At 53.7% G+C, this 26,758-nt stretch overlaps 3 protein-coding genes across 10 annotated transcripts in view; 1 reads left to right on the top strand and 2 right to left on the bottom strand.

The window, feature by feature from the left end:
* The window catches only part of BIN3 (bridging integrator 3), a 42,734-nt gene extending 41,792 nt beyond the window's left edge, over positions 1–942 (top strand). For all 3 annotated transcript variants that reach the window (XM_004763286.3, XM_013061797.2, XM_045069488.1), the window contains one exon: positions 52–942. In XM_004763286.3, coding sequence (XP_004763343.1) covers positions 52–198 — 147 coding nt within the window. In that variant the 3' untranslated portion in view covers positions 199–942. The remainder of the gene's footprint in view (positions 1–51) is intronic.
* A 249-nt stretch (positions 943–1,191) lies between these two features.
* On the bottom strand, positions 1,192–15,695 carry CCAR2 (cell cycle and apoptosis regulator 2). Of its 4 annotated transcripts, none has more exons than XM_013061792.2 (21): positions 15,481–15,693; positions 14,517–14,611; positions 14,150–14,241; positions 13,652–13,743; positions 13,339–13,453; positions 13,049–13,178; positions 12,770–12,866; positions 9,067–9,186; positions 6,941–7,163; positions 6,746–6,859; positions 6,047–6,210; positions 5,421–5,592; positions 5,103–5,333; positions 4,772–4,993; positions 3,863–4,007; positions 3,649–3,728; positions 3,079–3,225; positions 2,817–2,928; positions 2,525–2,716; positions 2,161–2,366; positions 1,192–1,999 (listed from the first exon to the last, which is right to left on the bottom strand). In XM_013061792.2, exons 2-21 carry the CDS (start codon positions 14,572–14,574, stop codon positions 1,955–1,957), a joined length of 2,757 nt encoding a protein of 918 aa, XP_012917246.1. In that variant the 5' UTR covers positions 14,575–14,611; positions 15,481–15,693; the 3' UTR covers positions 1,192–1,954. The 4 variants fall into 4 exon arrangements, with proteins under 4 accessions (XP_012917246.1, XP_004763342.1, XP_044925419.1 ...); XM_004763285.3 differs by having other exon boundaries at positions 3,649–3,731; positions 15,481–15,691; XM_045069484.1 differs by lacking the exon at positions 15,481–15,693 and adding an exon at positions 14,757–15,403 and having other exon boundaries at positions 3,649–3,731.
* A 700-nt stretch (positions 15,696–16,395) lies between these two features.
* CUNH8orf58 (chromosome unknown C8orf58 homolog) lies at positions 16,396–23,676 on the bottom strand. Of its 3 annotated transcripts, XM_013061793.2 has the most exons (7): positions 20,996–23,676; positions 19,291–19,799; positions 18,798–18,938; positions 18,546–18,672; positions 18,278–18,390; positions 17,923–18,005; positions 16,396–17,403 (listed from the first exon to the last, which is right to left on the bottom strand). In XM_013061793.2, the coding sequence occupies exons 1-7, from the start codon at positions 21,042–21,044 to the stop codon at positions 17,292–17,294; spliced, it is 1,134 nt and encodes a 377-aa protein (XP_012917247.1). In that variant the 5' UTR covers positions 21,045–23,676; the 3' UTR covers positions 16,396–17,291. The 3 variants fall into 3 exon arrangements, with proteins under 3 accessions (XP_012917247.1, XP_004763333.1, XP_004763334.1); XM_004763276.3 differs by lacking the exon at positions 20,996–23,676 and having other exon boundaries at positions 17,923–18,029; positions 19,288–20,989; XM_004763277.3 differs by lacking the exon at positions 20,996–23,676 and having other exon boundaries at positions 19,288–20,989.
* Between the last annotated feature and the right edge of the window lie 3,082 nt (positions 23,677–26,758).

Raw genomic sequence — 26,758 nt, 5'->3', positions numbered from 1 at the left:
TGGGTCCTGGTACCCCAGGAGCCCAGCACCTGCCAACCTTGTCGTCCGCAGGTTGGGTACTACTCTGAAATGCAGAAGATCTTCGGAGACTTGACCCAGCAGCTTGACCAGCCCGGCAACCCTGATGAGCAGCGGGAGAGGGAAAACGAAGCCAGACTGAGCGAGCTCAGAGCCCTCTCCATTGTGGCTGATGACTGAGTCCCTGCCACTCTTTTGAAGACACCTGGGACACAAGTCAACCTGTATGGTTTTTGCCCTTGTCAAGCTTAGGCTCAGGCGTCAGCCAGCAGAAGACCCTCCCGAGAGACATACAGGGACCCCACTCTACCTCACTGACCCTCTGCAGTGAGCCTGGCACCAGGAGCCCCAAGCAGGCTGCCAGCCCCCCACCCATAGCAAGAGCCCAGATGGTAAGCAGGGCAGAGAAAGCCCGGGGGCCTTCTGATTTCCAAAAGAACCGTCCAGAGGGCATCCTGGCTTAGGGCCTGAGCCAGCTTCCAGCCTTCAAAGGCACAGGCTCTGTCTGCTCACCTGAGGTCTTAGCCTTGCTTGCATGGGCGTGATCACATCTACCTCCAAAGATCCATCCTGGGGAGTCCACCTGCCCTCACTGCCTTTCCGCTTCAGACACCTTTTTTCTGAAGAGGCCCAAGACACTGCCATGGGGAACAGAAGAGCTGCGGTTCCCCCAGCCCGGAGAGACCCCTCACTCCAGCCTCCCAGCACCACAAAAACTGGTTTAGCCCGCCTCTGTCCAAGTGCAGAGAAGAGCCCCAAGCCTTGTAGATTCCTTAGGAAACAACTCAGCTTGTGTCATTCGGCTACCAACCGCACAAATGTCACACCCTCACAGGTCTGAGTCAGAATAGTGGGTTTGTCTCCCCGAAATACTTGTAATTTTATTTTTTCAAATGAAGTTTTCAATAAAATCGCCAGCTGTTACTGTGCTGTGACTGAGAGCCACCCTGGGTGTCAGACTTGTGCTGCCCCGTTGAGCACCCCTGCCGCATTGCCTCTCTCCACCAGCAGGCGGCAGGGCCCAAGAGCACGGGGCGGAGGGGCGGGGCAGCCGGGCGGGGGCAGCCCTTCCCACTGCCCCGCCCCACCATCTGGAAGGAGGGCTGGGAGAAAGGGGGCAGCACAGGACCACCTAGAAGAGGAAAAAGGGAAGAGCTATGGAGGACACGTGGCTTGTTTTTGACTTTGGTTTATTTAAAAAACAAAAAGCCAAAAAAAAAAAAAAAAAACCAACTTTATATACAAAGTCAAACTGAAACCACGGATTATGGAAAGACTTATGGGGGAACAGGGAAAAAGGCTGGGCCAGAGCCAATACCACATTCTGAACATGGGGAGGTGCTGGTTTCTTCTGGCAAGTCTGGGGTGGCTGGAACACAGTGCTCTCTGGCAGACACAGCCCAACACCAAGAGTTCACTAGCACGGACTCCATTCCTGCGACAGCCAAGGGGAGACCCTTCCCCCAAGAACCTGCTCCTGCACCTAGCAGGACCTGTGCCATCCAGAGGGAGGGCTCAGCCCCGACCAGATTCCATGGCTGTTTCTTCAGTTTATTGGCATCAGACCTTAATGACATATCTGAAAAGCCTTTCCCTCCCCTGTCTTATTCTAAACTGGAAGAGGACAGGAGAAAGCACAAGACTAAAGGGCCCCAGGAGAAATCCCAAGGTGGAGGGCAAAATGACATTCGAGGGGTGCAGAAGGTGTTGGATTTAGTTGTTAAGTGGAACCGGGGTTCGCCACGCATCCGTCGCACATAGCACAGACCCCACCCTGATGGCCTGAGCTCCTCTATGGAGGCTGAGCACAGGGGTCAGCCACCCCTGCCTATGGCTCCCAGGTCCTGCTCCAGCTTCTTTCTGGAACCAAAAGGGCTCTAATGTCAGCAGGCTCCATCGCCGACCTCCCGGGAGGGCAGCTCCTGCGCCAGGCCCCTCAGTTGCTAGGTGCTGGCTCCTCCTTCTCTACCCAGCTGTCCGCCTGGAATGAGAGAGGACTCGAGGAGGAAGGGCCCAAGGGGAGGCCCACCGACACTCCGCACTGAGACCAGGCTGCAGCAGCAACGCACCCAGGTGGGACACCATGGCCGGCTGCCTCCCAACAGGGCGCCCAGCCATCCAGCTCTCCCGAGGGAGGCTCACCTTCTCAACCATCCGCTGCATCTCCAGCTGCAGCGGGGTCAGGCGCCTCCGGAACTCCTGGAGCAGTCGCTGCAGCTGGTTCTTCTGGCGCTCAGCCGTCCGGGCTGTCTCCTCAGCCTCGGCCAGCCGGCCCCGGAGCTCCTGCATTTCTGCCGCCAGTGTCTTGTTCGTGACCTCCGTGGCCGAAAACCGGTTATGGCTCTCCTCTGGTGGGGGGAAATGGCAGACAGACTGCTGCTAAGTTAAGCACCACAGCCCAGGGCAAGAGGCCTGAAGTGTGAGCAGCGGGACCCCTCCTGGTCTCCAGACACACGCATCTGCGAATCCCCTCTGGGCTGAGTCCCTGTGGCCGTAGGCCACTCACCCAGCTTCAGTTCCAGTGTGTGAATCTTGTTCTCCAGATAGAGCCGTCCGCTGTCCTGCTGCTCTGCACGCTGCAGCAGGTTCCCCACATTGATCAGGCTGCCGTTGTGGGACACCAGGCCTTTGTGTTCCGTGGGGGTGGCACCTGCCGCCTTCATGCTTTTCCCCGAAGGAGGCAGCAGGTCCAAGTTTCCTAGAAGGGGCCACGAGAAGAGTGAAGGCTCGGCTCTGCAGAGGAGAGAGCAGCCGGCCCCGCCCCTCCACCCTGGAAGGCACAGGGCAGCAGGACGCACCCAAGAGCACCTCCTCGGGCAGCCCGCCGTCTGGACCCTCCTGCCGGCTGTACTGAAGGCTCCGGTACTGGCAGACGTTCTGGGTCACCACCCTGCTGACCAGCTGTTTGGCCTAGAGAACACCCACAGCCAAGATAGCCCCTGACAAGAGCGCAGGAGCCCGTGGCCCGACAGCACCCCGAGCCCCCCGCAGCAGGCCAGAACGCGCTCGGCTGTCAGGGGAGGCTGGCTCAGAGGAACTTGGGGGATGGGGGGGCGGTACCTGCTCTGCACTGAGCCGGAGCCCAAGGGTGAGCAGGATCCTCTCCAAGTCTCGCCGGTGCAAGTAGCCACACCAGTTGGCATCAAAGAAGACAAAAGCAAGAAGACAGTCCAAAGGGAGCACAGCAGAGGGGTCCAGCTCCTTGGGCTGCAAAAGAGACAAGGACGAAAAAGATTTTCAGACTGACCTCAAAATGGTGAAATCGCCCAGGACGTAGCCCTCCGAAAAACGAGCGGACACGATCACAAACGGGTGCCCCTTCCATCTGGAGACAGGACCACCAGTATGACCTCCATGCAACCTCTGCCGCACCAGGGGTTGTCCCATGGAGGAGTGGCTTGGGCACCGACATCGGGTACCTCACTCAGAGGCACCCGGGCGGAGACACGGAGGTGTCCTGGATCCCATGGGAGCCCTGCTCCATGAGCCAAGAAGCACATTTTGTCTTTTGTCAGTCAGAGGGTGCCAGAAGTTCTATGGTAAAGTCTCCGTCTCCCAGGACTGAGTCCCAGGCCTTGCTTAGCTTCACTGTATGTCAGTGGGGCAGGGGGATCAGGAAAGAGGTCTCACCATGTCCTGAAGAGAAGAGAACTCCATCTCTGATTGGTTTGAGGCAACCGACCGGACCTCCGAATCCTCCAGCTTGGCTCCTGCTACAGGAAGCCTGAGGTAAGCGTGGAGCAGGGGGGGCCCCCCACCCTCACCCTCGGGCCCAGACGCACAGCTGGGACAGGCGAGCACCAGCTGCAAAGCCGGGCGGCCGCTCCGCAAGGCAGGCACATACCGAACTCCTCTTCGCCATCATCCCTCAGGAGGAGCAGCTCTGGGTCGAGGGCCATCTCACAGAGGTCCTCGGATGCCTCACCCCGGGGTTTCTCTTCTTCCTCTCCCCCAGAAGATGGAGGTTTGGGCAAAAGCCCATCTTCCTTCTGGAAGCAAAGCAAGAGATGAGAACAGTTACCTGGAACTGCTAACAAGGATAAGAGCTGACATCTGCCCACCGACCGTGTCCAGAAGGGTTCTGTCTACACGGTCTCGTTTACAGCATTCTGTGACAAGAGATTCAGAGTGAACTAAGGCAATTCCCAGGAACCTGGGATTCTCTGTAGGACTCAATCTCAGTCCTGTCAGAAATTAAATTTACTCGACAGGATTTAGGCAAGAGATACACCCATCTGCTTTTGTAAAGCGTTAAGAAAATGCAGTGTTCTATGGGATGGCTGGGTGGCTCAGTTGTTAAGTGTCTGCCTTCGGTTCAGGTCATGATCCCAGGGTTCTGGGACTGAGTCCTGCATTTGGGCTCCCTGCTCAGGAGGAAGCAGGAAACCTGCTTCTCCTCCTGCCTGCCGCTCCCCGTCCTTGTGCTCTCTCTCTCTCTGACAAATAAAACCTTTAAAAAGAAAATGCAGCGTTCCACTTAACCATCGAGTAGCCAAAACACCTGTCCTCACGGCACAATTAGTGGAGGCTTCGGTGCCACCGTGGCATGCCAGCCTCGCTTCCAGCCCCACTGTCCTTCTAGTGGGGCACACCTCTAGCCACACACCGGCTCCTAGCCAAGTGGCCATGCAGTGGTGGGACAAGGTGCATGCAGGCAGTGAGAGGAACCCCACGGGGCCCCCGGCAGCACCCGCATCCACACGGCACTCCCACGTGCAGCCCCAGTTCTCGCGCGGGCAGCAGAGGTACTCACCGGGGGGGCGTCTGACTCGGCAGCCGTGCCCTCACTCTGTACCTCATCCTTGGCCTCCTTGGCAGCCTCTTCCTTGACTGTTTCTTCTTCCTTGGCCGCCTCCTCCTTCTCAGGTTCAGGCGGGGCCACCACCTTTTCAGGAAGGCTCAGCAGCATCTTATAAATCCTATACCCAAAATCCCTCTGCAGCATCTCCAGAAACAGCTCAGCCAACACCATCACCTTAGGGAAGAGGCAGCACAAGTCCGTGAGCATCAGGAAGAAGGTAATGTTCCAAGCCCTGCCATCTCATATGCCCTCCCACACAGCCTCCCCAGACTCCTACACCTACTTCAAAGGAGATCCTTTCTTTTGGCCTCCGGTCCTCCACAATACTATGTAGGGACAGGTTGACACAGCCAGGGCGTGCCATGACGGCAGGTTCTAGAGGAGGTGGGGGCGCCTCTGGGAGATCGGTGTCCACTTCCTGCTGCGCGGTGGCCTCTGGATTCTCTGCGTTCTGTTTAGAGGTGTCGGCTACTGGCTCTGATATGTCAGCTATCTGCTCCAGAGGCTCTGTGTCCTGTGACAAAAGCCGAGAGCTGTGACCGCCTGGGTCCGGAGGTCAGGGCACCTACTCTGCCCACTGGTCCGCAGGGCTCAGCCTTACCCCAGACACCTCTTGGGTTGGGGCAGCTGCCTCTGCAGCTTTCTGCTGGCACAGGGCCTCCCACTCTTCCAAAGTAGGCATGATGGTCCAGACGTCAGGCAGGTACACCACCACAGTCTGGAGCCGCCTCGGGGGACCCGGCTGCAGGTACTGAAACTCCGCAAAGCGCCACCTGCTCGCAGCGAAAGGAAAAAGGAAGTACTGACCCACAACCTTCGCAAGCAGTTGCTTCAGTTTCCATCAACATTTACTGAGCACATACTGCACGCGCAGCTTTGAAAATATGAACGCAAGAGACCAAGTCCTCAGAAAATGGTTCATCAAATGGGCCGCAGTGAGTACGCAGACAGTGCCTATCCAGGGTGCTCCTAGCACGAAGGACCACTAAACGTGGCTGAGGGATCGCATGGGATGAGCTTTAGAGGGTTGGCTGACCCTTGACACCCACACACATTCCTACTCGTGCTCATGATTGGGATAACCATCTGCAAGTGCTGGAGAGAGGGATGAGGTAGGACCGGAGAAGAGAAGAGCACTCACAGGTCAGAAAGGCACAGGAACTCGGCCTCCTAAAGTCTCGCCTATACAACAGACCACACACAGACAAGCCTGGGGCAGCCACTCACCACTTCGTGCAGGCGCTCAAGTCAATGCCAGTCTGGGCTTGCGCACAGCGGATGGCCGTGCGGACTAGCACCTGCGGGTCGCCCTTGGGGTCGAGGCCATCCAGAGAGGGAGACCACTCACCCCCAACCAGCACTGCTTCTTCTTCTTTCCGGCTCAGCAAAAACTGCAAAAATGGATGCAAGATTAAAAAACAAAAACCCATGGGGTGCCTGGGTGGCTCAATTGGTTAAGCAACTGCCTTCAGCTCAGGTCATGATCCTGGAGTCCCAGGATCAAGTCCCACATCGGGCTCCCTACTCAGCAGGAAGTCTGCTTCTCCCTCTAACCCTCTCCCCTCTTGTGCTCGCTTGCTCTCTCATTCTCTCAAATAAATAAAATCTTTAAAAAACAAAACAAAACAACAGATCTCTCCCCATGAGGCAGCTACCACCCCTGGGGAATGAAAGCAGCAGGATGTGGTGAGGAGTGGGGTGGGAAGCAGGGGAGGCTGGATCTCTCTACCCATGCAGCAGCCATGTAACTTTTTCTGACAAGAACATCCTGAGCCATGCTGTCCTTCTGATGAAATAGCAATATTCCGGCTCAGGGCTCCCTGTTTCTGTGAGCTCGTGAATAGGAGCCAAGCTGCTGCAAATCTGACAGGGCCTGACCATCCACCACCCACGACGGCCTCCTGCCTCAGGGATGCTAGCTCTCACCTTAATCTGCTTTAGAGGGTGTTCTGGTGTCTCCCTCGGCTCAGCCAGGTCATCCACAAAGAGCATGCAACAACGATAGAACTCCTCCAGTCCCGGGGACGAGAGCAGCAGTACCTGTGCATGGGCGGTGTGAGGGACACACTTGAGAGCTTTCTCCTCCCGCCATGGGACAAGACAGGAGGCCAGTCTACTCACCTTAGAACTATAAGTGGGGTCACTGTCTGCAGGGATGGGTTCAGCACCAGCATCTGGAGCTGGCTCCTTCTCAGAAGATACCTGGATGCGGCTTGGAGGATGGAGGGAAAAGGGCTGGCTCAGAGGGAAGGCTGACAGCCAGCTCAGACACACAGCCAGGAGATCAGAGGGAACCAGGAGGCTGCGGTAGCGGCGCTGGAGCTCTAAGAAGTCACAGTTGGGGCTGGAGGAGGAAAGCAAGGGTATCCAGGCTGAGCAAAGACTAAATTATTTTAAAAAATAGAACTATGAAAGACTTGGGGGGAAAAGGGCAAATTATTTTCTAATCTGGGAAGGAAGACATCTCTGAAAAGAAAAAAGATGGATGAGATTTGACCACTAAAATGTTTCAGCCCCTAATGGCAAAGTCAAGTCGAACTGGGAAAGAAAAAAACAGAAAAGCATTTGCAATATATGACAGCCTAAGGCTTACTGTTTTGATCGAAGAGGAGCCCACAAATTACTGACATGTTCACAAGAAGGTTCCCAAGTCAGAGAAAACTGGGAAAATAGACATCTACAGGTACCAGAAAAAGGAGACTTAAAAGCCTGCGAACGTATGCTCAGTCTCACTTTTAATTAAATAAATACAAATCGGACTATCACTTTTCACCTAAGGGACTGACAAGAATCGAAAAGTTGGGTAATATAACACTGCCAGTGGGGAAATGAGCACTTCAGGCCCCATGGGCGAGAAGGGACACCGACGCAGCCTCTTTGAGAGAACTGGCAGTGGGTGTCCAAGTTTAAAATCAGACCCTTGGAGCCACCCACTCCATCTCTAGGAACTGACCTCAGTACACTACTAGCACTTGTCCACACAGACGTCTGCAGAAGGATGTTTATGAGAGTAAAACTCAGGATGACTGAAACATGGGAAAAGAGAACCAGGGACATCAACAGTCTATCCATGTAGTGGAATATTGCACAGGTGCCGAAAAGGATGAGGTCCCTCTAACCAGCGTTAGCATGGAATAAATTCTAAGACACACTGAGCGAAAAAGCAAAATACCACAACAGTGTATACAAGAGGCTTCTGTAGATATTCCGCACAACAGCTGTGTGTGTGGCTGACCGGCAGCAGTCACATGCTGGCTGACGGGAGGAGGCCCTACATGCACCCCTCTCCGTGCTGTGGGGATCATGCTATCCTGCAAGGAGACAGACCTCGGGAGGCAAGCAGGTCAGGGTGGGACACAGGAGAGGCCCTGCCCGGCCCCGCAGAAAGGAACCTGTGATGCCAGCAAGGACAGTGACAGCCCTCGTTCCTTTCCACCTCGAGGAAGAGGTGCCGAGAGGCTGCCCCTCACCTCAGCTTGGGCTTAAGTGAACTTTGCTGCCAGGGCAGTGGCGAGAGCCCCGCCTCCGCACTGCTGGATGGCATCCAGAATCACTCCGTCAGCCTCTTAGTCAATCAGTTCCTAAGTGCACTAGGTAAGCCTGTGGGCCAGAGTCCTTGCACACACTAGAGAGCTCAAGAAATCATTCTGGGGTCCCCTGGAAAATCATTCTGGGCACTCCCAAGGTGCCTATGATCTATACTTTCTACCTGAATTAGAAATGGTATTAGGTACCCGGATTTTAATGTGCACCTTAGTAACAGCCTGGCATCATTATTTCTGCTGATCAAATCAAAGAAGTTCTATCAGGGCACCCATGTCACTGGCACTATGCTGGTCTCAAAATCTGAGATTTAGAAATTAAAAAACTGGGGCACCTGGGTGGCTCAGTGGGTTAAAGCCTCTGCCTTCAGCTCAGGTCATGATCCCAGGGTCCTGGGATCGAGCCCCACATCGGGCTCTCTGCTTGGCGGGGAGCCTGCTTCCTCCTCTCTCTCTCTCTCTCTGCCTGCCTCTCTGCCTACTTATGATCTCTGTCTGTCAAATAAATAAATAAAATCTTAAAAAAAAAGAAATTAAAAAACTGTCCCATTAAGAAACAAACAAAAAGGTCCTAGGCAGGTGACCCTGCACACACACTTCTACTCTTGCACATACTGTACCTCATTTCCACAAGAAACTGTTACCAACTGCAAACCTCACACACACACACCCATCCCCCACCCCAACCCCTGCCGCACCACTCACCTGTCCACAGTATAGGGAGTGAGATGGACCCGGTAAGGAGGCAGGTCATGCCTTGGTTTCTTAGCACCCCAAGGCTCTCCACCAGCCCGCTGTTTGCGTTTCTTGGAGTCATAGTCGTCGCTGGAGGTTGGTCCATCACCAGAAGGAAGAAACCACACTGTTACATTTAAATTTAATACAAAGTGGCCTAAAAGAACTGCAAACAATCTGAATCCCCAACATCAGAGAAATGGATGAAGAAACCACTGCTAGCAGCCACATAACACATTGTTATAAAGTTATTAAAATAGAGATTTAAATCTTTTAACAGAAAACCACCCACGGTGAGCAAAAAGACATACAGGGTAGTATGGATACAGTAATGCCTCAACCTTGTTAAAAAAAAGTTTCAAAAGACTAAAAAGAAATAAAGTGGGGCCCCTGGCTGGCTCAGTCGGTGAAGCATGTGACTCGATCTCTAGGTTGTGAGTTCAAGCCCCACATTGGGTGCAGATAACACTTACAAAAGAAATAAAAAGAGAAAAGAAATCTTAAAAAAAAAAAGAATTAATGATAGATGCCTCTGACTAGTAAGGCTTATGAATAATTTTCTTTTTTGTGTTTTTCTGAACTTTAAAATTTATAGCTAACATGTAATTTTTTTAAATGAGAAAAGATTTTAGTTGATAATTTTAACATGAAACACATATATGGTACCATGCAAAGGATTCTATAAAGGAAGTTTTATTAAGAGACAGCTCTCGTAACAAACCCTTGGCAATACACATTAAAGTCATAAAAACACTCAAACCCTTTGATCCAGTAATTCCACTCTTGAAAATATTATCCCAAGAAAGTTAATTCAAAAGAAAAACATTATAAATAGTTGAAAAATCCAAGCCAAGAGTAAAAAAACCACATTCATATCCAATAATACCTAAACTTTTATAGTAAACAAATACAATAATCATTCAGCCATTAAAACAATCACAAGGATTACACTGCAATATGGAAAAAAATGTTTAATCACAATGCATAAAAATAATCTGGACTCTAAAGTTAAAACTTAAAAAAATCAAAATTAAATTTTAAAAAGTATATATAAAAAGACCACAAAAAAACACAGACCAAAAAAAAGTAGAAGTAATTTCTCTTTTCAAAATTATTTTCTAAAGGTCTTTAAGAATGGTTACCTTTAAAGGGAAAGGAGTGACACATTTTCATAGTATTTTAACATTACATAATAGCATGTACTACTTTATATGTTCTATAATAATTTACTTATGATAGTATCACCACGTTATGAGCTCAAGATGTAAAAACAGAAAAGAAAAACCTTTAGACCATTATAAAATGCCAGACTGTTAAAGGAAAACCCCTAGGTCTCACAAGAGAAATAAAACCACTTGTGAGTTCTTCCCGCCCAGGTACGGCACTGACCACAGTCTAGTCTGCTCTTCCCTTCAGACCCACCTGCCTCGCTTCCCTTGTCATTCCAGCCCTGGGCATCTAAGCTCATTACATTTAACAGAGAGTTTTTCAACTTTTCTCTATCTGCCTGGCCCATTTCCCAGTTTATGAGCATCTCCATCCAAAAGCTGCCTTCCACTCTCGCCTTTCCGGGGTGTCGGCACTTCCAGGCTTCTAACAGTCATTCGGACAGCTCTCTTCAGCTCGCCCACGACTGGAGCAAACTCTTCAGTAAATGCTGTCCTCCGCTAGTGACAGTGGATGTCCCACTGAATCCTGGAATTCAATGGCCAGTTTTCTCTCCTTATTGTGAATCGTCAGGAACACATTAGAAAGCAGTACCAGTGGGAGACAGCTCAGGAGCCTCAGCAGGATACTGAGATGGCATCCCACTGGATACACCTGTCCAAAGACCTCAGTAGTTCAGTATTGACAGTCCAACGGGGACTTTGTTATCTCCGTCCCAAAACCTGAAATTTAAAATAAAACTTGGCTTCCAGCCAAAACGCTCAAATAGCTTGACTCCTTTGTAAATTGCTGTTCTCCCAGAGTGACCTAACTCCTACTGCCCCCTTTCCTACTTTGCAGATTCTCTGTCCTGACTGCCAGTGGTACCTCCCTGCCAGCGGTAATGTCTTTCTCTAGAAGCCATGACACTGAAGCATGATGGCGAAAGTCATGTAACACAGGCCTTGCACTGGGCTTGGTATGTTCAGGACAATCAAATGCACATGACTGTACAGAAAGACTGAATATGAACCTAGAGCAGAAAGTCAATAGCAACCATTGATTTCCACCCAGGCTACCCTATCCCTCAGGGCACTTGCTGCGATTGGGTGATGAGGCCCTTAATAAACTCACAGGATGTGAGAGGTGGAAAGTCCTTGAAAGATGAAGACCAGGAAGATGTACAGGACAAGGGGTGTAGGTGTTTGCAAAATATACCAGTGACTTGAGAAGAGGACAGACACAGTGTTTCAAGTAGTGGAGGCAGGGTGGGAAACAATCCTAGATTGCAGGACCATCCTCCTAGTTAGCATTCATAATGACCTAGCCCAAGGGAACAAACACTAGCTTCAGCAGACTAGCTGCGTCTCTTGTCGAAACTTTTTCTCGGTGTTCCTCCATGCCCTTTTAAGAGTTCACACTGGATTGCTTTCTCAGCCCTTATCATGTAATAATCTACTGGCATCTGGAGAAAGGGGATTTTTTCCTTATCAGCACAGTTCTTACTTCAAAAAACAACTTGAACGTGAGAGGATTTTCTGGAGTGATGGAAAATGTTGTAGAGCTTAATTGGGGTGCGGGTTATGTGGAATTTCCCATGTCAAAATTGTCCAGTTGAGATTTGTGCATTTCAATCTATATAATATTTGCAATAAAATTTTTAATCTTAAAAAAGAAAACAAAAACAAAAAACCAGCAAGTAAACGGCAGGGAGTAGATGGAGGTAGATATGAAAAAGAATGGAAGATGTTGATACTTATTGAAGCTGGGGGGTGAATATATGAGAGTTCATCATCCTTTTCTATTTGCTTTGCTTATATTTGCAATTTTCCCTAGTAAAAAATTAAAATGAGGACCGACAGAAGAACTAAAACAGGTCTTAAGCAAACTAATCCAGAGCTTAACTCCTAGGGATATAAGCAAAACCTTTTCGGGACAGAGTTAAGGCGAGAGAAGGAACACGTGAGCTGGAGAGAACAGGCAGCCTGCTCCCAGCAGTCCCCAGAGCTCACAGGTGACACAGGATGGCCTAGAACACCCCGAAAGTCCCAAATCCACCATGTCAGCTACCTATGGGCCATGAAGCTACCAATATGTTCTAGGCACAGGCCTGGACTTCTGGGCAGACTACAACCTATGGATTCTCACGCTACACTGGTATATAGTGTGTATAAAAAACATCTTATACTAGAAATTAATACATACACTATAAAGTTACATTTTTTTGGACAATTACTATTTCTGGATAGTTTTGATTTTTGGCATCTCCATCTTAAGGACTAGAAATAAAAGGGAAAATTATAAAATTCAATATGGTATTTTGCAAGATGAACTACATCAAATCCCTTCTTGCTGAATAGGTTTATAAAGTTCTAATATTTGCATATATATCTCAATGCATCAGCTTATTTCAGAGGAAAGAGCCCAGGATCTAGTTGCAGAAAGAGAATGTTAGTGTAACAGGTGGCAAAGAGACACTGCCCCTATAGACAAATAAAATATCTTCCCTGTTTGATCGTTCTCTTACCTTCGGCCTTGATCCAATCGTCCGTGAGGGCCCCGAGCAGGAAATCTGTTCAGGTGGCTCAGATGAAGTGTGTGGGATGTTTGGAAGAGACTCAGAGCTACAGAGAAGAAATGGCTGGTGACTCAAAAACCTACATATCTGCCCAACTTCCCTGCCCCTTTCCTCCAGTGACAGCAGTACCCACTTCTATTCTGAGAGCAACAACTGGAGAGTTACAGCCCCATTCAACCAGAGTACCCCCATAAAGCCACATCCCAACATCACGCCACTGGTACGCACGCTTCTGAGGAAAGAGCGGGGGAATCCGGTGAGGCTGGAAGATCAGCTGGGGCTGAGCTCCCAGAATCCCTTGCTTCTGGCCCAGGGCTGCCACATGGAGAAGGGGAGGTGCGGGGGACTTCAGCAGGGGCTGCAGGACAGTAACCAGGAAATTCAGGGCATCCCATGGTTGATCTGCTCACCACCACGCAGCCGCACCCCTTGACAAAAGTAAGGTTCTTGCCCTGCTTTCAGGACACTGGGGCTTCTCTCCCACCCCTTTCCAATGCACATGCCAGAAAGACGCATACCTGGTTGGAGAGCGTTTGCACCTTGACAGCATTCCAGGGCACTGCCTGGCCTGGGTTGTATGCAGCCTTCACCAGCACCTTCTCACCCAGCTGGGGCAGCCGGCCCTTCACCACACTGCCAGCACACAAGCCAGGAGACCCAGTCAGGACAGAGACCCTGGCCAAGCCACCTTGACTGCCCCTAGGAAGCCCTGCCCATCAAGATTTCGCACACCTTGCATAAAAACAGCAAAGCAATGGCTTCAGAGGGGCCCCACCAGCACGTGACAGAATTGAATTCAACAAGCATTGAGGGGACTAACCTCAAGCCTACCTTAGCTGAAAAAAGACCTCTTCATCTACTACCCCGAAGTAGTCATGTAAGCTGGTAACAATGCCAGTGAAGACCCGCTGCTTCTCCCCACCCTGTAAGAGAATAACGCAGTTTGAAAGTAACAGAAAGCAGCTGTCCACATTCCATCGTTAGCATCTCATCTCCAGCCAAACCCCATCCAGCTTCAACAAAATATGGTATCGAGAGTCACATGAAGGAGACACACACGTATAACAATCATAATCTACTGCAAGGAGGAGGAAGAGATCAAACTGATTCTTAGGTCAGAAGCTTCTCCTAGGATTTCCAGCTCTTTAATTCCCTAAAGCCAGAACTTAGGACTCCCCAGTCAGAAAGGGGTCTAGCACGTGCATCCTGGCCCAGGCCAGGAGCACCAGGGAGGATGAACACGGGATGCAGGAATGAAAGCACCAGGCACCCAAGCATGCTGTGGTAGTCTCAGGTGCCGAAACTCACTAGAAAAAGTGCCCAACCTACCTGAAGGTGCCTGGCATTTTGGGACAGGTCTGTGGCCACAGGAGGAGTAAGCAAACCAGGAGGAGGACCCAAAAGAGATGTTGAAGCTGCGCCTATGTGGACAGAGAAGCAATCTCCAGGAGCTGCATCTACCATTTCCAACACTAGAGTCAGAGAGAAGGTATGGTGGACCCAAAGGGCAAAGTGACTCCAAGCAACTCCTCCACAGGGTCTCACTTGCCACCACGGTGCTCATCTCCTATTTTCCTATGAAACGCTGGCAGCAAACTGCACTTGACTAGGGAAACCCCAAGAGCCACATTTTAAAAGACGAACTCCAAAGCACGTAATACCCAGTATGCAGCCAAACAGGGATAAAGGTGATCACCTGAGAAGTTGCGTCCCCCTGGAAGCGGGTTGATCCGCTGGCGCTTAAACTGGGACATTGGGAATGTTGTCCTCTTTCAGAGTCTTAGAAAAAACCTTTAATTGGAAAAGAAAGAAGTTAACAGCTCAGAGAATTTTCCACGGACCCCCAAAAAGTAACAGAGGATCTTAATGAAGGTGAGAAGGAGGAATGAATGGAGAAGATGGAGGGAACATAAAGAGCAGGAAATGCAAAACTTACATTGTTCCAGTCTGCCCTCACAATAAATTAGTGGTGGGTGATACTGTCAAGCTATTTTAAAGAAAAGGAAACTGAAGCTCACAGAGACTGAGACTTGCCCAGGGTCACATCACCAATTAGTGACAAAACTGAGACTCGCACCCAGGTCGCCAACAACTTAGCGCTTAGCGCTCCTCTCACGATGCCACGCCACCCGCAGATGCTTGGGGAGACTGGGGGATCGGAAAGGTCCCCAGGGACATTCAGTCATTCAAATACATCCGCCAAAATGCTCCACGCAAGGCCGCGAAATATGGAGGAGGCTGGTGCCGGAGAGGAGAAGGTGTGGGCCCTCTCCCCGGAAGCCCGGCCCGTTGTTCTCCGGACTGGCTGGTGGGAAGGGAGCCCCGTGGCCCGGCCGAACGCGAAGCCGGCAGCGCGCCCGCCCGCCCGCCCTCCTGCTCCGGTACTCCCTGGGCCTTCGCTCCCGCCTCAGCAGCCGCCGACACCGGGCCTCCCGGGCCGGGCCGCGGCGGGGCCACCGTGGGAGGACGAAGGCGCGCGGTTTCTCCTCCTCCCGCCCGCCCCCAGGGCCGAGGCCGTTGCCAGGGAGACGGGACTTGCAGTCCGGAGGGGGGCTCGGCCCCTTCCGCGCCCCGTGCATCTTTGCTGCCCGGCCCTCGCCGCCCCTCGGCCGGGGGAGGAGCGAAGGGGCAGAGGGGCGGCGGGGGGCCCCCCAACCCACCTGCGGGCCAGGGCCGCGACACCGGGGGGACAAAGACACCCGGAACCACCACAGCCGCTGCTGCCGCCACCACCGGAAGCGCCTCTCCGGAAGCGCGACCACTGGTCGGAAGCTGCCACTCTCCCGGATATGGTCCCTCCCTCCTCTCTACCGACTTCTCCCTTCCCCCACGCCGGCCTGCCATCCCGCTCCAACTGTGGAACGGAAGTGCGCCTTCCCCGATCGGATGCGCGTTAGGAAGCCTGGCCTTGATGGTGTCCCCGCTTTACTGTCCCATTAGAAAAGTAGGCTTTAGAGCATTGGTTCCTGCTCCAAAGACAGCAGGAGCTGGACCCCTAAATAGAAGAGAGCACCTACCACCCGACACCTGGCCTTGTTCTGGCAGACCCTAGGGCTGCAGTTGCAAGAGAAGCAGCCCCTCCTGACTGAGATGGATGCCTGATCAGCGGCCACTTCTAGGAGACATTACTGTCTGACCCAAGCCAATGATTTCATCTCTAGCCTATCCCTTCCACTGACAGCCCCTCCCCCACACACACCCCCTTCCACTAGTATCTACAGGAGACTAAGCTTTTCCCTTTCCCCATGAGCAAAGAGTTAGGAACCTAACGTGCTGTAATAAATAAACTGCCACAGTATTTTGGTAGACATTTACAATGTTCTCAGAAACTTTTCCTTTAGTCCTCACAACCCTGGAAGATAAGGTCAGGAATTAATGCCCTAATTCTCAGATAGGAGACCTAAGACTTGAGTGAAATGACATGCTTCAAGTCACACCGCTAATCACTGGTCCCTTTAGTCTCCATTAACAACCCAGGGCTGCTTTATCCTCTGGCCTTCCCATCATCCCTCCAGTTTGGCCTCCTTCCAACCCCATGCCCTCCCCCTCCTGTTCATATAACAGTCACAATGCACTTTGAGAGTTTGATCTCATTTTATCTTCATAATAAGACTGTGAGGTAGGTAGGGCAGGTATCATTAAACCATCCGGGACACTTTTAAGTAGGAAGCTATGGCTCAGAAAAGTTAAGGGATTTTTATCAAGGTCTAAAAGCTAGTATGAGTGTCTGGTTTCAGCTCTGATGTGTAAAGGTTATTAGGGACCAAAGCGGCTGCAGACAGACCTTGAAGCTTACTCTGCTATTCTCCGTGTTGTCCCTGACCCTTCCATTCCAGGTTGTCTTTGGGGGCTCTGCTTCACAAGCAAGACTCCATGCAGAGGCTCCCAAAATAGTAGTTCATCCGTACCCCCTCCCCGCGCCACCCTGTCCTGGGGCTACCCACGAAGGTGCGAGAAAGAAAGTAGGACTCCAAATCAGTAACTGCACACTGAGGAATGGAGGTCGCTTCCATCCTTCTACAGTTACCTCACCCAGAAGATCAACCAACCCTCTGGGTGTATGATTCAGAAGAGATGGTTGGATCCAGCCAGTTCACAACAGTGACCGACTCACGGAGATACATGGATCATTTTGCACAAATATGCATCTGTGACACACTAGGCCCCAGTAGATCACCATGCTAAACACACTCCATGGACTCCTGATAAATAAGTTAGTTCACATTGACTAGGCCCAGGGATTTCTGGCTACCAGCAAGGAGCCTGGGGACTGCTGCACCTTGGGGCCTCTCAGGGAGCTAGGGCTCCTCTGCCAGGCTGCCCAGAGGAGAAAGATCCAGCCCTCTCCTCAGAGAGAAGGGTGAGCATCACTTCCTGGCAGTGCCCAGAAGCAGCAACAGGGCAAAGGGCAAGGAAGAAGACTTCACTGCGCATCCCCCAACCCAGGGTCACATCCCTGCACCAGGAGGTCTCAGCATACAGAAAGGTTTTTTGCTCGTTGCTTCTTAACCACAAATGATGGCATAAAGGTCTTTCGGAGGGGCTGGCATGGAGGTCTTTCAGGGACGCCTCTTGACTCAGTCCTGTGGAAAAGAAAAGGTAGCTTTAGGCTAGGAGGAGGAAACAAAGGCAGCAATGGCCCCAGAGTTGATGGAATCTGCTGTGGGAAGCTAGGAACAATGTGACACAGTGCTTCCTACCCCCACATTCTCCCCCATCATCTACTGCGGAATCCTCTGTGTCCTAACCTTGCTCTCCCAGCAAATCCGACAGGTGGCCTAAGGTTCAGCTGTGAGAGCCGAGGGCTTGCTGAACCGTCATGAGGGGGTCTCCCAGGCTCTGGTCCTGGCTCTGCCATGGACTCACCACACAGGTAGCCTCGGGAAAGCGACTTCCTTCCCCGGCCCAGTCCCCAGCCTCCTCCTCTGTAAAAGGGATGCTTAAACTACCTTCCGTTTCTCCCAGCACCCTCTCTGAGACTATCTCGGTCTCTGAGATTTCAAAGCGACCCATAAAACACGACTGGCATTACAATCTCAGCATCCTGGTTCATCAGGCTCCTCCCCACACCCCTACCCCCTGCCCGGCTGGCCAGGACTCACCTAGGGGCAGGGCCATCAGGAAGGGCAGGGGACTCAGGGTGTTTCGGGCTCCTCCAACGGATCCGGTTGAGCAGGACCTTGACCTTGTTCCAGTGGGAGAGATCCCGCTGAGCGGAGGGCGAGGGGATCAGAGCTCCTCCCCACGACTAACCTCTGACCAAGCTCCCATAGACAGCAGGCAGTACAGCCAGGACAAGTCACCTGCTCCAGTCAGGTGTTCTGTCCCTTTCCCAGCGTTCCTGGCCTTCACGCTGTGTACACAATCCAACCAGCCCACACCCCCCACCTCCCCAACCCCCACCCCCTCACCCCCTCTCCATCCTATCCCATGCCTCCACACACACCCATCACCTACCTTGTGTCCCTGGGAGGGGGCAAAGATCTGAGCTGGTTCAGCGGCGGCCTCTAAGAGCCTGGGAGGGTTGGCATTGGGCAGCCCAGCCTTTAGGGGTGCAGCTGTTTCTGCCCCTTCAGAAAGAGAATCAGCTTATCCAGGGCCAGAAGCAGTAAGCCACACATCAAGCCCCCGGGATCACGAGGTCTCCCAGGGTGGGGGCGGGGTCTCCCGGGTGGGAACGGGGCCTGGGCAGGCAAGACACAGGGGAAACGCGATTGCCTCTCACCTGCCTCCTGCCTCTGGCTGAGCAGTTCATGCACCTCAGGGCCTGTGTCACAAGAGGGTGGCGGTGAAGGGGCCAGGGTTGGCTCCCCCCCTGCCCCCTCTATCTCCTCTTCCTCCACTTCAGGATCCTGTGCACAGAACAGACAGGCACTCAAGACCCGGCTGCTTCCAGGGCTCCCGAGTGGAGCCGCTCTCCTCCACAGCTCCCACTCACCTGCCCCCTGCTAGCCTGCCGGCCCTGAGGCTCACTCACCGGTAGGGGCCTCTGGGTCTGCAGCTGCAAGTAGAGCTGCTGGAGCCTTGCCATCTGCTCCAGCACGAGGCACAGGTGTTCCAGGTATCGGAGCCCTTGTCCTGGGAGACAGGCCCAGGCTTCAGGCCCCAGGGCCCCCGCCTGTGGAACAGAGTGAGGTAGGGAGACTTCTGAACTCAACCAGAGCCCCATGCTAGGCAGACCAGCAGATGGGAGCAGAGGGGCTGGGGAAAGGAGGCACACGCCCCCAGCTGGCCTCCCAACACACACCCAGGCATGCCGCCAGGCCAGCCCCCATTCTGCCCACCTCCACCCAGCTGGGAGTGGGCCGAGGAGAGAACAAGCCTTCAACGAGAAGCAACGAATGCCCCACCCCAAGAGAGCTCCAAGGAGAACAAGTCAGTGAGGCCCCACCAGCCAGCAGCAGCCCCCTCCATGTGAGAAGGCCATTTCTGTCCCACTCTTACCCACCAGGAGACCTGGCACTCACCACCTCTGCTTCCTCCAGGCCTGCCTCTAGGTCAGTTTCCGCCTCTGTGGCCTCCTGTTCCCCAGCTCCAAAAGGGGGCACTTGTCTTTCCGGCTCGCAGGGGGAATTCAGTGAGCTGCAGTGTCGTGACATGCTGGCGGGGGAAGTGGGGAGCCGGCGGGAGCGCTCCAGCACCTGCTCCAGCTTACGGTTGGCCAGAAGCCGGCCAAGATGGGCAGGAGGCTCCACGGGAGCAAGGGCCAGGGGCTCAGGGCTCCCTGTAGGCTCAAAGTCCAGACAGACCTGAGAAAGGCCCGGTGAGGTCGTCAGGGGCCCGTCCCCAACCACCATCTCCACTCCTGAGTCCCTGGAAGTCAGTTTGAGAAGTGGTTGCTGCCTCCTGGGACCTCTCAGCTGGCCATCTCTCTTCCAGGAGTCCAGTGACCAATCTTGAGCCGCGTCTGGGATCCGTCGGTAGGTGCTGCTGACTCCAGGTACTACACAACCGTGTGCCAAGTCCTCACCAACCCCATCTGCAAGGAGAGTCTTTATCAGGCTGGGCAGGCTGCCCATAACGCCCCCAGCATTCCTGGCAACTGGCAGCATTCCCCGGGGAGGAGTGTCCTGGGCCAGAGGTGAAGGGAGGGGACCGGACTGGACAGCCACAGCCCCGCCCAGATCTCTCCCCATCCCTGGTTGGAAGAAGTTAACACGGGTTCCCTTCAAAGTTTTTGTTGGTGATCACAGACCCCCGGGATTTGGGCTGTATGGCAGGCAAAGCCGTGTGGGATGTGTTCATCAGCTCCTCGTATGGCCGATCCTCCTTTGAGGGGATAGCTGCTTTCTTTTTGTGCCCTGGAGCCTAGGGTAAGCTTAAGACTTCCAAGTCGTGAATGGGGAGCCTCAGTCTCTTCAACTACTCCCCCCCGGGGGGGGGCAGTAGGGCTGCGACCCCCACCCCCACCCCCACCCTCCGGCCTCAGGGACACGGAGAAGGGCACAAAGAAGGAAGCTTGGGGTCCCAAACTAGCATCAGGATGCAGGATGAAGCCTCTCCAGAAGCTCCTGGGGAAGGGCAATAAAAATAACAATAGCTATAACCACTGCCGGCTTCTTCTCTCTTAAATGAGAAATAGTGAAGATTTGGTGGGGAGTCGGGGTGGGGGTGGGGTGGGACTTAAACAGGAACTGGAGGCAGGGCGTGTAGGAGAAGCAGCGCAAGCGCCCGAGGACTGTCCCCTCTGCGACAGGCCCTACCCACGCGCTGGGTCCCCAACTGTAATACCGATGTACAAACTAGCGCGGGAGAGGATGGAGGGCCGCCTCGGTCTCGCCGCCGGCCGCGCGGGAGAGCTGGGGGCCACTCCGGGCCCTTCCACCCCGGCCCAGGGAAGCCAGCCAGGAAGTCTCCTTCGGGAAGGAGAGGGCTTTTCCTTCTCCGCGGCCCCGTAGGGGGCTTTTGGACCAGCTGGCGGGGCAAGGGCTGAGAATTAGAGGGAAGTGGAGCCGTTGGGAGTGGGATGGAAGGTGGTGGCTGGTTTAGCGCCCGAACCCAGAAGGTCTCCAAAGCGCACAGCGCCATCGCTCAGCCCGTCCGAAGGGCGGCGGCGAGGTCGGGCGCCCCGGGCGGGGTGTACGGGCTGGGACGGGGAGCGCAGAGCGGGGTCCGGGCGCGGGAGTCGGCTCCAGGAGAGGAGGCCCCGGCCGGTCTGGGGGGCGGGCGACTCACCCCGGCCGCCGAGCGGCTCCACGGCGAAGACGCGCCGCCGGCCCAGCATGGCCCCGCTCCCGGCCCCAACGCGGCGCCCGGCCGCCAGCAGCCAGCCCGCGATCCCGGCCAGAGTTCCCCCTCCGCTGTCTGGCGGGAGGTTTCGCACGCGCGTCCGGCCCCGGCTGGGCGCGGCCCCCGGACCCACCCTGCGGGGGGCGGGGGGGAGGGGCGCGCAGGTGTGCGGACGGCTGGGGGTGGGGTGGGCGCGCCCGGAGGGGCCGCGGGGGGCGGAGGCTGGGAGCCGGGCCGCGCGGGGCGCTCGGGGGAGCGGGGAGAAGGCCTGGATCCTCTGTCCTTCGGGCTCCGGGCAGCCCCGCGCTCCCACACCGGGCCGAGGAGCGGAGACCTCCGCCTGAGGACGCTGTCTGGCTGGAGGTGCGGGGTTACCCGACACCCCCTCACTCCCGGTTCACATGCTGGTCTGTCTTCCTGCCGCCGAAATGCAGCCGGGGCTGAGGGTGGAGGGTCGGCGGGGACTGGACGGTAGCGCGGAAGGAAATGGAGCCCCACGTGCTGGCTGCGGGAAGAGCGCTGACTGGGACAAGGTTGTCCCTGCGCTCCCAGCTGTGTGCCTGGGGCATGTCACTCAGCCACTCAGAAACCTGACGCGACAGAAGGGGGAAATGATCCCAGTCCACATGGAAATCCTTTCCGACAACTGTAGAGCGCCTTGAGTCCTAAGCTAGATCTGAATGGCCTCCTCATCCCATACCTCTCCTTCACCCCGAGCACCCTAAATCTGGGGCCTGGGGAGGGGGTCTTCAGCATCTGGGGAAGTGAGCCAAAGGGACAAGGAAGCAGCCTGGAGGCGGTGGAAGTGTAAATACTTCCCTGTCCCCACCCGAACCGAACCCTCGTTTGGTCCTGGGGTTCTACCACTCCTCACCCTCAAAGGCTCCCAGCCTGAAAGGAAGCTGGGAGCCCAGGCAGCTGCCCAAGGTGACACAGCCCCGTGAGCAGGGGGCCTGCTGGCCTGTAAGGAAACCTCATCCTCTTGAGTAAGGGGACAGGGCTGGAAAAATCCCAGCAGGACCCAAATCCCTTGGAGGCAGATAAGGGAGCTGGTGGACGTGCAAACTTGCACCTGAGCCTGGGGGGGGGGGGGGACTGGAGCCAGAGCCCTTGGAAGGAAGTGGCCGTTAACTAGGAGGGGAAGAAAGTCTGCCACCCTCTTCTGCTCCTTGCTCCTTCGTACCCTTCCCCAAACACCTTACACTGGAGCCTTATCAGCAAGTTGGAAACTATAAGATTCTAACTGTATAAGATAGGGAAACTGAGGCCAGTAGCCAAGTCTGGAAAAAGAATGAGAGCCTAGTGCCTGAATTGCCTGCCATCTCATAACACCTTGATTTTCAGGCCAAGCCCTTCCCTGCTACGCACAAGTCCTCTGCGTTTTCCCCACCTAACCCTATTCCCTAGACAGTAACCCCACTCCATTCCTCTTCCCCAGATACAGACAGGGAAACAGAATGCAGGGCCTGGCAGGAACTGCTTTATGCTCGCCCAACAGGATGTGTGGCACCAAACCCCAAGGCTCCCTAGGTAGGAGGGTTGGAGGGCTGGTCCATCAGGTGGCTTCCTTCCTCTGTAGTGAGAGGCTAGGGAGGTAAAGGGAGGGAACCTCTGCCAGATCTCGCCCTGAATCTGGAGAATGTGGGGCCAGATTCCAAGCAGTCTCCCTGGCGACTCTGGGGCAAGAATGCTTCTGGAACAGGAAGCCAGGAATGCAGTGTCTCAGCACAAGGCTTTGTGTGGGCTCAAAAGAACCCACACCCCCACCAACACACATGCAAGCACACGCCCTTCCAGGCCATGCACCTATGTCTCCCCCCCCCACCATGCAAATACACCTGAGCCCTCGTGGTGATGGGGATCCATCATAGGGGGCCACACACTTACCACCCTCTGCCTTCTGAAGCCCTGACTGGAGTAGCCCTGTGACCAGAACTAGGTCAGGCCTTTCTCCACCCCAAGGGCTCTGGACCCCCTGCATGACCACCTCCCACCCTGCTTCCTATCCGAGGAAACCCCTTTCCCTTTGATGCTTGAAGGAATAGCAGGGCAGCACTGCCGCCCCTTTCCTGACTGCCTGACAGGTGAGCAGCTTCCCTGAGTTCCTGAGACACACGGTGGCTGAGCAGCATCCTTCTTCAAGCTGAGGCCAGGGATGCCCAGTGGCCCCTCATCCTCCATGGGGAAGTCCCAGTTTCAGGAAGCACATTTCCTGCCAGCTCAGCACTGAGCTAGGCCCCATGGGAGGAAGGGCCAAGCCAAGAGACTGTGGGCCAGAGTAGAGATGGCTGGGAGCCATGGTGACCTCCCTTGTGCCCTGGAAGGCAACCTCTGGTGATGGAGGGGCAAAATCTCCCCACCCCAAACCAGAAATGTGGGATTCAGACTCCAGGGTCCAATCCCAATCCCCTCCCCTTACCAGCTCAGAGTCCTTGGACCCGCTACTCATCCTCCCTGTCCACTGTCCAGGGGTTCTTCATTTATAGAATAAGGAGGACAACAATACCCACCTCGGAATTGTGAGGAGTAAAGCACTGAACACGTTTGTGTGTTAGAATTCCCTAGTGAGGCACCTGGGTGGCTCAGTGGGTTAAAGCCTCTGCCTTCAGCTCGGGTCATGATCCCAGGGTCCTGGGATGGAGCCCCACTTTGGGCTCTCTGCTTTGCAGGAAGCCTGCTTCCTCCTCTCTCTCTGCCTGCCTCTCTGCCTACTTGTGATCTCTGTCTCTCAAATAAATAAATAATAAAATCTTAAAAAAAAAAAAAAAAAGAAAGAAAGAAAGAAAATTTAAAAAGAAAGAAAAAAAAAAAAGAATTCCCTAGTGAAACTTTGGGAATGTCCCCTTCCCGTTTCTAACTGAAGGGGACTATATTAGATGCTCTCTTGGAGAACGTCTAACTCGAATCTCTCATTTCTGAAGTTATTCCCCCAAATGCAGAAAAAAGTAAAAAGGGCATAGCACTGGACAAACTGAGGTCTTATAATTAGGTAGTGTCCCCTCCCAAATGTGTCTGGGTTGCAGGGGGTGGGCACTCACAGCTGGCTTGGGGTGGGTTTGAGGGCAGGGAGGAAAAAGATCAAAGACTGCCCCCAACCCTCTCCTCTGACCAAAGAAGAAGTGTGCTCCTAAGCTGAGGCTGGCTGTGTAGCTGCTGAGCACTCTGAAGCTACCCCCTGCCCCCGCCCTGGGCCGCCAGAAGGAGAGCTGCTTGCCCCAGTTAAACAGGTGGGTTTCAGCGTGGACCCATCCAGCCTTTGGAGGCATTCAACAACTCACCAACATACCCCTTTCACAAGGGTCTCCACTCCCCATCTGTTTTCCTCTACTTCTTGGAACACTGCTGGCCCACGACACTTTGTTACAGGTGGGGATCTGACCATGTTAATATTCCCACCCACTTTTTCCAATCTACCACTTCCCTGCTTAAAATTTTCAAAATGATCCCAGAGTCTCAAGATGAAGTCCAAACCATTTCTTCTGGCATTCAAGGGTCCCATCTCCCCTTCCAGTCTTCTCTTGGTACCTCCTTCGGCTACTGCCCTAAACCGAGCATCCACCTGCACTCACCCCCATCCTTCAGCATTTGTCCACTGCACCTGTTCAGGTTCTGTTCATCCTTACACACAGATGCCCTCTGCTCCGTGCTCACAGGCCACGCCTGTGTGTCCCACATTAGCTCTTAGCACTCATTGCCATGTACTATGATTTCATTTTTGCCAGCTCAGCGGCTCCCACTTGACTACCACCTTCAGGAGAGCATGAAAAAATGCTACCTTTTTCTGGATGCCCCTTTGCCAGCATTCTCCCCTGTCGTGGGCTACACCTGACAGCAGGTGGCGCCAAGGAGGCCATCCCATTGCTGACCAGGTGTTCTGGCCTGGGGTCCTCCTCCTAAGCCACAGAAAGCCTTGATCTTTTCTATGAAAATAAAGGCAGCCATCCAGGCAAAAGATGAGACGATTATTTCAAGGGGTAAATTGTATCAACAGATGCCCGAGGAGCCCACACAAACATTCTCCACCAAGATTCGCTCCAAAAAGAGCCAGATAGCACCTTCTCTGAAGCCCAGCTTTGATCTTTTCTGTGAAAATAAAGTTGAGACTGTGGCCCATTCCTCAGGCTAACTGGGGGACAGGGTGGGTCTGGAGCACCCGCAGCACCCATGCACCTTTCTGAAATGTCCTCCAGGATGAGGGCTGGGGGTTGGTGGGTGAATCCAGCCCTAAATCTGGTAGGGAACCTCTGTCCTGGCCTCAAGTCAAACATACCTGAGGGCAGACATGCCTCGCACTGGTTACCCATCCTTTTTTGGTTTCGGTTGGGGTTTTCAAATCAACTAGAAGTGAAGCCAGCAGGGTCTCCCGTGGAAGGGACACACAGAAAACCCTGACTTGGAGGTGAGGTCCTTGGTGGGTGGAGGTCCCTCAGGGTGGAGGCTCCACTGGCGTGTCCCTCCCAGGCAAGGCTAACCTGCAGCCTGTCCAGGGTTCTTTCTGGTGAATCTCTTTCTCAGATGGGTGCAGACAGCCTTGGTCAAGTGCAGGACGTACTTGAGATATTGCCCCCTCTCCAGCTCATCCGGGTAAGTCAGCTGAGCTGGCAGCACTGGTCCCAAGTAGAGCAAGGAGCACAGAGTGGCAGGCCAGCCAGGGCCAGGGAACATGAGACTGGGTCCCTGAGCCGAGGCCTGGACAGAATAGACGTCGGAGCCTGCCTCCTACATCCCTGCTCCTCTCCAGGCTCCCAGTGAGAAGCTCTGGCCTCTAAAGTACCAGGGGTTATCCCAGTAAAACTGCCATCTTTATAAAAGTGTCCGGGAGGTTGGGCGCCTGGGGGGCTCAGTCACTTAAGTGCCTGCCTTTGGCTCAGGTGATGATCCCGGGGTCCTGGGATGGAGCCCCGCATGGAACCCCACATTGAGTCTCACATCTGGCTCCCTGCTCAGTGGGGAGCCAGCCTGCTTCTCTCTCTGCTTCTGCCCATACCCCATCTACATCCCCCTGTGCTTATGCTTTACCTCTCTCAAATAAATACAATATTTAAAATAAATAAATAAAAGGGTCCAGGAGAGGTGCCTGGTTGCCTCAGTAAATGGAGTATGCAACACTTAATCTCGAGGTTGTAAGTTCAAGCCCCACATCAAATGGAGAGATTAAAAATAAAATTTTTTTTAAAAGGGGGGCACGTGGGTGGCTCAGTGGGTTAAGCCTCTGCCTTTGGCTCAGGTCATGATCTCGAGGTCCTGGGATTAAGCCCCACATTGGGCTCTCTGCTTGGCAGTGAGCCTGCTTCCTCCGCTTTCTCTCTCTGCCTGCCTCTCGGCCTACTTGTGATTTCTGTCAAATAAATAAATAAAATCTTTAAAAAAAAAAAAAAAAAAAGAGTGGAGGGTATCTAGAAAGAGCACAAACTTCCACTAAAAGAAATAGGCCTCAGGGCGCCTGAGTGGCTCAGTTGGTTAAGTGTGGGTCTTTGGCTCAGGGCATGATTCCAGGGTCCTGGGATCAAGCACCACCCCCCCAAATCAGGCTCCTGGCTCAGCTAGAAGCCTGCTTCTCCCTCTTCATCTACCTGCCACTCTGCAGACTTGTGTTCTTTCCCTCTCTTTTAAAATAAAAAAATAAAATCTGAAAGAAAGAAAGGGAGGAAGGAAGGAAAGAAGAAAGAAGCTTCTTCGGTAGGTTTGGGGGGTGCAGATAAAGTGGAA

This window comes from Mustela putorius, unplaced genomic scaffold, assembly GCF_011764305.1.
Source record: "Mustela putorius furo isolate JIRA1106 unplaced genomic scaffold, ASM1176430v1.1 tig00003937_pilon_pilon_pilon, whole genome shotgun sequence".
In the NCBI taxonomy this organism is placed as follows: Eukaryota; Metazoa; Chordata; class Mammalia; order Carnivora; family Mustelidae; genus Mustela; species Mustela putorius.
The sequence above is the reverse complement of the archived record's forward strand: the minus strand, read 5'-3'. Positions and strand labels throughout refer to the sequence as shown.